Source organism: Rhinopithecus roxellana, chromosome 17, assembly GCF_007565055.1.
Source record: "Rhinopithecus roxellana isolate Shanxi Qingling chromosome 17, ASM756505v1, whole genome shotgun sequence".
NCBI classification, from domain to species: domain Eukaryota; kingdom Metazoa; phylum Chordata; class Mammalia; order Primates; family Cercopithecidae; genus Rhinopithecus; species Rhinopithecus roxellana.
In genome coordinates, this window is record NC_044565.1 from 47828071 (window position 1) to 47839308 (window position 11238).

At 39.8% G+C, this 11238-nt stretch overlaps 1 protein-coding gene across 4 annotated transcripts in view; it reads left to right on the forward strand.

The window, feature by feature from the left end:
* MBOAT2 (membrane bound O-acyltransferase domain containing 2) overlaps positions 1-7717 on the forward strand; it is a 153335-nt gene extending 145618 nt beyond the window's left edge. For all 4 annotated transcript variants that reach the window (XR_004054436.1, XR_749744.2, XM_010379688.2 and 1 more), the window contains one exon: positions 1465-7717. Coding sequence is in view for 2 of the 4 variants with exons in the window: in XM_010379688.2 (XP_010377990.2) it covers positions 1465-1690 (226 nt within the window). In the remaining 2 variants the exon portion in view is untranslated. The remainder of the gene's footprint in view (positions 1-1464) is intronic.
* The last annotated feature ends 3521 nt before the right edge of the window (positions 7718-11238 follow it).

An 11238-nucleotide genomic window follows, 5' to 3' on the forward strand; every position in this document is an offset into this window, starting at 1 on the left:
CTGTGGAATGACTCATACTACTCAACCCTCAGATGAGTGATTCAGCCAGGTAACCACTGCCTCAAACCTCTCCTAAATTTAACAGAAAACTTCTTAGCTTAATTGTCCTGAACCTCTTTAGGGAAAAAACTAGCTATTTCCAAATAATTATTAATTATCTTTTTTTTTTCTTTTTTTGGGGGGGGGATGGAATCTCGCTCTGTCGCCCAGGCTGGAGTGCAGTGGTACAGTCTCGGCTCACTGCAACCTCTGCCTCCCAGGTTCAAGCAATTCTCTGCCTCAGCCTCCCAAGTAGCTGGGATTACAGGCGCCCGCCACTACTCCAGGCTAATTTTTGTGGTTTTTTTTTAGTAGAGACGGGGTTTCACCATCTTGGCCAGGCTGGTCTTGAGCTCTTGACCTCGTGATCCACCCGCCTTGGCCTCCCAAAATGCTGGGATTACAGGCATGAGCCACCACACCCAGCCTAAGGAAAATAAATTATATTTTATTTGTTCCTTTTCACTGTGTCTTTTATGTTTTATTGATACTGTGGTGATCTGTATGTTATAGAAATTGTCTTGTCTCGAATTCTATATTTTTATAATCTACTTATCTCCTCTCCCTGCCCACCAAATTCCACTCCCCCATATTACATGGTGATATTTTAGAGATCAAAAACTTTATTCTTTTATAAATTCTTTATTACTCTAGCATTTAGAATGACTTAGCACAGAGTATATAGTCAAAAAATTATTGAATCAAATATGACAATAATTATACAGGAAGACATTAAGTAAGTCCTGCTAAAGTTTCCATTTTAACAATGTTAGTACATGTTTAAAAATGTGATTGGGCTGTTGGTTAGATTTTCTATCCCAGGTACTTTGTTCAGAATCACTTGGACTTATAGCTATAGATACAGTTTAGGTTACATTCGATTTATATAATTTGAGAAATGATGTTTTCAATATTTTTAATCATGTGGCCTTTCTTTGCTTCATGAAAGTAACCATCAAGAAGCAATATTGCTTCTCTGTCACTCCCCTCATTAGAATATTTGTCACTTAGAGACAGTAAATAGCAGGTGAGGCCAGACTGGTAAAAGTCTTAACTATCTCCACATTTTCTTTGTTGAGTCAACTTTTGATTCTGTGAATTGGGGAGATTTTCAGATGGCTACCGGTATTATTATCTACCTTTTTGTTTTTATTCTGTTTAACCATGGCCTTATGACCCTTACAAAGGAATGTAATATGCTATCTAGAAAATCAGGCTTCTAATCAGCCTGGGTTTATCCAGTGCTATAAATACCCACTGGCCTACACTATCAGGTTTCTCCTCCTGAGGGGGAAAAATAAAAGAATAATGTAGTAATGTAGTAAACAAATACGTCCTAAGGTGGGCTATGGGACATTTTGACAAGCGGGCAGTTATTAAGGATTATTATCACATTTGAATAAACTTTTTCCCTTTTTCTTTTAGCTCCTGGTATTACTGCCTGCACATTCTTGGTATCTTAGTATTATTGTTGTTGCCAGTGAAAAAAACTCAAAGAAGAAAGAATACACATGAAAACATTCAGCTCTCACAATCCAAAAAGTTTGATGAAGGAGAAAATTCTTTGGGACAGAACAGTTTTTCTACAACAAACAATGTTTGCAATCAGAATCAAGAAATAGCCTCGAGACATTCATCACTAAAGCAGTGATCGGGAAGGCTCCGAGGGCTGTTTTTTTTGATGTTAACAGAAACCAATCTTAGCACCTTTTCAAGGGGTTTGAGTTTGTTGGAAAAGCGATTAACTGGGGGGAAGTGGACAGTTATAGATAAGGAATGTCCTGTACACCAGATCGGAAATGGAGTGAAACAAGCCCTCCCATGCCATATCCCCGTGGGCCACGCCTTATGTAAGAATATTTCCATATTTCAGTGGGTCCTCCCAGCCTCAGCACTTGTCCCAGGGTCACATGCGTGCCCTGTTGCTGAATGTACGTTGCGTATCCCAAGGCACTGAAGAGGTGGAAAAATAATCGTGTCAATCTGGATGATAGAGAGAAATTAACTTTTCCAAATGAATGTCTTGCCTTAAACCCTCTTATTTCCTAAAATATTGTTCCTAAATGGTATTTTCAAGTGTAATATTGTGAGAACGCTATTGCAGTAGTTGATGTTGTGTACTGTAAAGGATTTTAGGAGGAATTTGAAACAGGATATTTAAGAATGTGGATTTTTTAAAATGCAATAAACATCTCAGTATTTGAAGGGTTTTCTTAAAGTATGTCAAATGACTACAATCCATAGTGAAACTGTAAACATTTAATGGACGCCAAATTATAGGTAGCTGATTTTGCTGGAGAGTTTAATTACCTTGTGCAGTCAAAGAGCACTTCCAGGAGGAATTTCTTAAAACATAATGAAAGGTTTGGTAATGTGATACTTTAAGCTTATTCTTTTTCTTAAAAGAGAGAGGTGACTAAGGAAGGCAGGAATGAAGAAGCACTGCCTGGCCTCCAGTGGAATGCACAGGGTGGAGCCACAGCTCTGCAAGGCCGCTTCTCCCCCACGCCAGGGCTCTGCACCATCATGTGAGACTTAAAAAAAAAAAGTGGAATGACTTGGTGATACTTTGGACTTCTAAACTAAATTTATCAGGCATAAATTATGTAGAATTAGAAAGAGGCTTTGAAAATAATATCGGTAGGTTGCTCAAAGGTTTTGAAAGAGAAATCGCTAGGTAGGTTACTATCTGGCTAATCAATTTCTTATCCTTGACAATTTAATTCATATTTGGGAAACTTTTAGGGAAATGAAAACTGAAAGTCATTGAGTCTAGGTGACATTTTTTGAGAATAATATAAATTCATTTTCAAACTCTTCTCATATTAAAATTTTGCTGTGATCTCTTACTAAAATGAGTTTTAGGTTCTGTAAGTGGAAAAATGTGCTTTTATTTTGTGGGCCATTTTTACCATGATTAATCTTGCCTTGGATCGCTAGGTGTCTCCTGCAATCCCACAGAGGACTGTAGTGGCCACAGGAGCTGAAAGCAGGAGAGTGGGATTTGACGCCAGGCAGTGGAGCGGCCTCAGCCCCAGATGGTACCTCCTGCCCTGTGGGAGGGGAGGGGGCAAAGCCTTCTGACTTCACCTTTATTTGACCTATGTATGGAGCTTACTTTTACTTTTTGCCTTAAATTTTTAATGAAATGCAAATTTTCTGTGATGAGTTTCTCTCTCTTTTTTGGGGGGTGGGGTCACTAGCAGATTTGCAAATGAAGTTAAGGACAAGCCAACCATCTGGCTGATGCTGTATAATACTTCATTTAAAGAAGAAAGGAGAAGTAAATGCACTTGCAGCTTTTGAGGTCTCAGCAAAAATGGGAATGTGTCTTTTTTGAAATTTAGAAATATCCTGATCTATTTTTATTTCTCTAAAAGTAAGTGTTTTCTAGCTGATAAGGCTAACCTAACCATTCCTTCTCAGGAAAGGATTGATAACTAAATAAATTTCCTCTGTTTTCCCATGCATTGAAATTATGTTGGCTGGGCGCAGTGGCTCACACCTGTAATCCCAGCAGTTTGGGAGGCCGAGGCAGGTAGATCACTTGAGGTCAGGAGTTCGAGAGCAGCCTGATTAACATGGTGAACCCCATCTCTACTAAAAATACAAAAATTAGACGGGTGTGGTGGTGTGCACCTGTAATCCCAACTACTTGGGAGGCTGAGGCAGGAGAATTGCTTGAACCTGGGTGGCGGAGGTTGCAGTGGGCTGAAATTGCACCACTGCACTCTAGCCTGGGCGACAGAGGAAGACTCCATCTCACACGCACGAAAAAAAAAGAAAAGAAAGAAAAAAAGAAAAAAATTATGCTAGCTGTTTAATGTGAGAGAATAGAAAGAATGTTCATGGAAAGTACCTGCCCTGTAAAATGTTTGATCATTTTCATTAATGTTGCAGAGAATCCAACTGCTATTAAGAGAAAGTGAACAAATTAAGAATATAAAAGACAGATTCAGGCATGTCATAAGTGAAAACAAGAAGGCTTAATACAAACTTGTTGGGTTTTGTTTTTGTGTGTGTGTGTGTGTGGTTTTTTTGGGGTTTTTTTTGGTTCAGCCTATCTAGCCACTTAACAAATAATCACATTTCTGTTACGTGAATTTACTTTATTTCTCAGCCTGTAAACCTTAGTCACTGTTACCTGTTTCTTGCTCAGTGAATATAATCTAAGCACCGTCATCTAGAAAGCAAGATATTTGATTTTTTTTCCGGTTCCTTTGAAGATAATAATTCCATGTCCAGTTTGACTGATTTTCATACCCCTGAATCAACTAGTTATTTTTATGAAGTGGTTTTTGGATAGCTCTCCTCTAGTTTGGAGAAGTAATAATCACAAAGATTAATATTTTGCTTCTAGTACTTACAGTAGAAGAATTTTAAACTGGTACGTCTACTCCTGTTAAATAGAAACAGGATTCATTGTATTATGTGCTTGCTTTTTTTTAAATCAATAGAATCAGATTCAATGCATATTTATGTTACATATTTTCCACTATTCAGGTATCATGAAATCACTCCAGAGATGATCAATCAACATCGTATTTATACTTTTGGTTAATTATATACTACTCAGGGAAAAAATGAACAAAAATAATTATTCATCCTTCAATTTCATTTTCTTGAAACAGAGTTCGTTTAATTTGGTATGCCTCAGCTGTCACCATTTTATAAGTGGCTCGTTCTGTTTTTAAAATAAGTATTTTTATTGGAACTCAGGGTAATTGGGGGAATTTATTTAGCTTCTGAAATATCCAGCAGGATAGAGAAGATTTATTTGGCTTCAAAAATGTCTGGTGACCCCTTCTTTTATTAGCCACTACTGCCCATTTGATTCAAAAATAAATTTATTGGTCTCCACCATGTGTGACACAGACAGGATTTCCAAACATACCACTTTTAAGAAAAATGTGCAGTAGAAAGGAGGTTTCTAGAAAGTGACGGTAACTCACATTTAAGCACTACCTGACCTGAGAGGGGACCTGGATCTTCATTCTGGTTCTGCCTTTCATGAGACTTAAGACTTGGAGGAGCCACCTGTCCTATAAACCCCAAGTTCCTCAGCCATAAGCAAATGGGTTAATCATAAGAGTTCAGGACCAGTTGGGTGTCATGAATGGAGCCATTAGCAAGGTCTGTAGGATTCAAGGAGTTGGGCAGATTCACAGTCCACACTATCGTCATGGTTACTGACTTGTACTCCTTGAGCTCAAAGCCCTGACATTTCAAAAGGTTGTCATGATAACAGTGAAACCTCTGAATCCCTTAAATCAGAAGGCATGGCAACATACTTTTTCTACTGGCAATAGCTCTTACAATGAGTGTTTCATAATGAAATAGTCTCTGCTGAAGAAAACATGTTTTCCTTTTGCTTTCTCTGCTTTGTTGGTTTCTGTTTGTGCTGTGTAAAATTGGAGAAGATATATGCTCTGAAATATTTTATACAGATTACTGACTACTGGACAGGGTTGACCACTATACAACATCTCAAAGTTATTCAAGGATATTTAAAGCATATTTACTTTAGTTACACCTTATTTTAAACTCCAGAAAACAATAGCTTTAAAATTTTTGACATTAAAATAATTATAAATGTATACTTTTACTCGAGGACTAGATCACAGTTTTAGGACAAAAATCTTTCCTATTTAAAAGTAATGCCTTGTAAATATTTAGTTTATCTATTCATGAACAAATCTGGACATTTATACTTTTTTTGTTTCCTTATCAACTGTTCACAATTATTACTTAATTGGTTTTAACAGTTCTACATTATAATTGAAAGAAAAACTACTTGAGAGACTGAGTGTTTCAGAATAGTGCCTACTATTTCTGTGTCAGCTAAAAATTTGTCCAGAGTTTTAGATATAAGCCAGTATTTTGTGGCGTTTTATCCAGGCATTAATAGTTCTTCCTGGCTGAAATTTAATACATCAGATTTAATATAGGTGCAGAATCCTAAATAACACTGTGAGATGTCATCTTAACTGCCCTCAATACCTTATAAAACTGCTGCACTTAACCCAGTGTGCATTTAATGAGTGGCTGGTCGTTGATACACTCATCTTAGATGCTGAAATTTCTGTTCTGCAGCCCTTGTAAAAGTGGGTTTCTTGATCAATGTGTGCTCCCAATGCTGAAGGAAAAGATTTGTGTTTAAGAAAAGAAGTACATCCTGAAATTTGAATGTGAAAGATTAGAACGTAGAGGGTCTCTACAGGGTTTTTCTGCCACACTAGGATGTCAAATCTGTTTATAGAGACTCTGATTACAACAGAAATTTTAAAACAAAATTTTCCACATAAGTATTTTGTAGGAAAGCTCTTATAATCAATGCTTAAGCTGCTTTTTGAGGCTTTTCTTGTACAGAGGTTGCAGCCAATTACATTTTAATTGGTAGGCTGCTGAATAATGTTTTTGTACGTTTTAAAATAATATTTATTTTAATAGGTTTTTTAACATTATGCAAACCCCAATAAAGAACTGACACGCTGCACAGGCCATTGACTGGGAAATTTTGTGAAACACAGCCTAAATACACAGTTTTTACACCAACTAATTTGTCTTGCCTTTAAAACTGATAACTCTTTAAGTACAACTTTTATAAAGAAAAAACACAACACTAAGACTATATATTCTATAAATTACAGTGTAATGAGCCATGCAGAACCACTGTCTGAAGCTTCCTCAGTGATGCATAGCCATCTCTCCAGCCATGTTGTATCAAATTGCACACTAAAAAGAAAGGGAAATACTACAATGAAAAACCAAAAGTTACAGAGCAACATAAGTAAAATGACTAACCAGTTTCTTAGTAACATGTTTGAAATGGAAAAGGTGACTGACTGCCTTTCACTAGAGTCTTAGCTGTTTCATGTTCACTATTTTAGGTTAATTTTCTTGGGAAATCAATTTGAATATTCCTCCCTGTCCTTTTGCATTATAGGACAAAAATATATGTTCAGAGTTTGACAGACTTTTTAAATATGCCTCTTTCCCAATTTTAAGTATTTTTGGTTCTGCGTGCACAGATTTATCAATGAAGTACATTTGCCTCTGACTTTATCACAAGGAAAAAGGAATCAAACATTGAACACAAATGTGTTCCAAACCAGTCTTGTCCATCTTGTCACTTTTATGTGACTGCTCCTCTGAACCAGAAGGGGCATGATAGACGGCAATAGGAATTAAAGTAAAAATCATTCAGGGGAAGTGAGAAATTCTACCATATACAGAGTGAAAATGTGTGATTTCATTCCTGCCTTCCTTTAAACGTTGTGTCTTGATCTCTGCCTAGTAGTAGTTAAGCCCTCAGTCGCCGAAACATGAGGAGAGACCCAACTCCAGCAGCCAGAATTTAGTATTTACATTTGTCTTCCCGAGTTGAGAATAGAATGTGGTGTTCTGTACTTTCTGTTTTTATTATTCCGAAATATTTTTTTAAAGAAGTGTTATTTTTCAACAGATTCATAAATTAGTTCCTGATGTATGGGAAATTAAAACTCCCACTGTGTCAGTCAAACTGATATGCTAATTTCATAACCACTCATTTCTAGTCTGTCAGAGCTGTACTGGTGGCTTATTGCTGGGTTTTAAAGGTGTTTTTAACTTACATATAAGTGTTTTTTTTTTCGAATTTGTGTGTCTTTACAACTGATTAAACAGTAGTTTAAAAATACGCGTGTGTGTGTTTGCTAATATCTTAGGCTTTTAATTCCACTTACAGAACAATACTGGCTCTGTTACGAGACTTAATGGTCATTTTTATTGCAGGATTCTTCAGCAATATGGTAGTAATATTCTAAAGAGTTATTGACTCTTTAGCTGCTTAAAGGTTATTTAAAAGAAACTATTGTCATGTTATAAACACTTTGGAAGGTAATTTAAACAACATTAAATTAGTGTATAGTATCTATATTCTCTCCTAAAACAGACTTGTCAAGCGAAGAAGATACTGACTTTGCTCAGCTGAAAGGGAACGCCCACCTCCCAGGCCCTGCAGTTAGCCAGTTCCCAGCACTCCTGTGGGAGGACGTGGCTGTGGCTGCTGGGAAGCAGAGTGCGGGGACTCTGCGAGACACTCAATTTCTGTGCCATCACAGACCTAGAAGAACTTCGGAGCGTTCCTGGGGGCTCTTCCTTTATGCCGTTGTGAACAATTGTAGGGAAACGTCTTCTGTTTTACTCTCGTGTAGAGATGCTAGGCTGAACATGCAGTCATAGTGCTTTCTCTCTGGAAGACCTTAGAATTTCATGCCAGATTTAAGTTACCCCATTTTGAGATTCAAGACCATGTTGAAATTGGGCCATGACCAAAAGCAGTACAGACTCAGAATTCCTACCCACGTGCTGGGTAAGGAGAATAAGTCATTACCCTTGTCCTCAAGGAGTTAGTGAACAGTGACCATGTGCCACCATCAGTGCTTTATTGGAGGCATTCACCAGGGGCCCTGGCAATAGGAGGAGGAGTGAGGACCCAGAGCTGAGTGTGGGAGAGCTCCACAGAGGAGCTGGCTCCTGGACTCCTGGGGAAGGCTTTTCCTGGGCTGAGAAAGAGGGGGTGGGGAGTTAGAGGAAGAAAGAAAAGCTACACCAAGAATTTTATAAATTATTACACACAAATATAATAAAAAATGAGTTAAGCAAGTTTAGATGTATTATGTACCAACAATAATGTCTATCTGTTTAATAACATTAAAATTTCCTATTACTCAACTGGGAAAAGGAGTAATAGGAAATCAGCCAATTTTTTTAAAACGCCAATGAAATATTTCATGCAGGGAGTTCAGCACAGAACAATATAAGACACTTGTGTGCCCACCCTCAGATTAAACAGATGTTACCACTTTGCCACATTGGGTTCAATTTTCTTCTTTTCGCATGAGAAGGATGTTGCACATAAGGACAGCATACCCACCTGTCCTGGCCTTCTCTCCCTCCTAAGGGGTACCAGCAATGTCAGCATGCACCTGTCCTGGCCTTCTCTCCCTCCCGAGGGGTACCGGCTGTGTCAGCATGGGCCTCTTTGGGGAGGCTTTGCCTTTGGCTGCCTTTCTTGTGGGCTTAGCTGTGTGATTTTAGAACAGAACTTTGTGTTACATTTCCAATAGCTTTTCTCGGTGTTTTGTGACATGATGGGTTGTGTTGGCTCAGTCAGTTTGTTGCTGGAGCCAGATGTCAGCTCAGATTTTAAGTCTTTAAATACTGCATTGTCTCTTTCCTGGTAAAAGCTTTTCTGTTTTCTGACTGTGTATCTGTTGTTCAAGTTTGCTTTGTTTTCTGCTTGAGTCTTCTTTTTTGGTACATCCTCCTGAGTGATCCCAGTGGCATCTTTTGGCACAGGCTGAGCCTCACCATGAGCAGGGGCCCTGGTCCTGATGGGTCAGCAGTGCGGAGCTGGATGCCCTGTGGCCCGGGACAGGGAGACCATTCCCTGGGTGCCATCCCTTTGTGAGGGGTGAACATGAGAGCTGCCCTAAAAAGGCCTGAGATTTTAGTTTAGATGCCAGCTGTTTTCAGCCATTACTGGGAAAGTCAGCTGCGCAGCACCAGAGACCGGAGAGTTGAGATCCTGATTGTCACTCCACCCTTTTTTAATGCATGTGTCAGTCGCCTCAAGAAGAATACTATATTCACATTGCCTTAGGATCAAGCCTGTTTCATGGGAGGGGAGGACCAATAAAAAAGGAACGGCAACCCTTTCTGCGACCCTCAGCCTTTCCAACGGAGCTTCTCAGAGGAATAGGCAACACCACCTCTGTTCCTTTTGTCCACAACACTCTCCTGAACCATTTTTACAAAGGTCATTTTCAGCCTCTTTGTTGCTGAATTCAAGGTTTTCAATCTTTATGTCACTTTATCTCTGTAGCATTTGACTATACTGACGAGTCAAATGCTCTTCTTGAAGTTATTTTCTTGGCTCTGTGTAACAATTCTTCCTTACTTCTCTTCCTGCCTCTCCGGATAATCATTTTCATTCTCCTGAGACTCCTCTTCCTTCTCTCAGTGCATACACACCTACTGTTACAGCTCCTCTGTGCTGATCCTCCCTCCAGCACACATCTGTCTGCCTAACTCCCCTCCCGCCAGCCCTTCCTCCCTTTCCCATATCTGATCAATATGTATGCAACTCCCTGCTAAGTATCTCCATCCAAAACTTACAGGCACCTCCAGCTCATCACATCTAAAACGAAACCCATTATGTCATTCCATCAGCCCCAAAGCTTGTGATAACTCTTGTAGTCCCTATCTCATTAATTATGAATATTTCCCTGGCTACCCAAGTCAGAGACCTGTGTACCATCTTGACCTCATCAACCCTGTTTGCCCACCCCCCGAATAACCGACTCTATCTCATTGCTCTCTCTCCCGATTGCTCATCTAGTTTATAGGAACAGCTTCCTAACCGGACTTCCATCCTCCAGTCACGCCTTCCTTGTCCATTCTCTACGATACAGGACGGGGTCATCTTTCTAAAGACATTTTTTATTCTCCTGCTTCAAAAGTGAAACTGGGCTGGGCACAGTGGCTCACGCTTGTAATCCCAGCACTTTGGGAGGCCGAGGTAGGAGGATCACTTGAACCCAGGAGTTCGAGACCAGCCTGGGCACACAGTGAGACCTTGCCTCTACAAAAAATAAATTAGCCAGGCCTGGCAGTGTGTGCCTGTGGTCCCAGCTACTCAGCCGTGTGAGCAGGGAGGATCGCTTGAGCCCAGGAGGTTGAACTGTGTTCTCGCCACTGCACTCTAGCCTGGGCAACATAGCGAGACCCTGTCTCAAAAAAAAAAGTCAAACTCTCTGAAACACTTGTGATAAGTGCAAACTTTTAGTGTGACATAAAAGACTTGTGGTCTGGCAGCTGCTTGCCTTCACTTCATCATGTTTCCCTCTGATTTGCCGCCCTGCCGGTACACACGTGCTCACTCTCATCCTCCAGCCATGCGGAGTAGCTGGACTTGCCTCACTGTCTGGCTTGCTCCTGCCTCCTAGCCTGTGTGCCTGCTGCTCCATTTGCCCAGAACTCCCCTCCTCCCCGCATCCTCCCCACCCCTCTTCCCTGGCTGGCTCCAGCTTCATCACCAGGATTCGGGTTCCTTGTCACTAATCAGGAAATGTTCGATGAACTTGTACTATGCTCCAAGCACTGTGATGCATCCTAGGCATTCAAAGAGAAGGTGTTTTTCTCCAGGCAACTTTT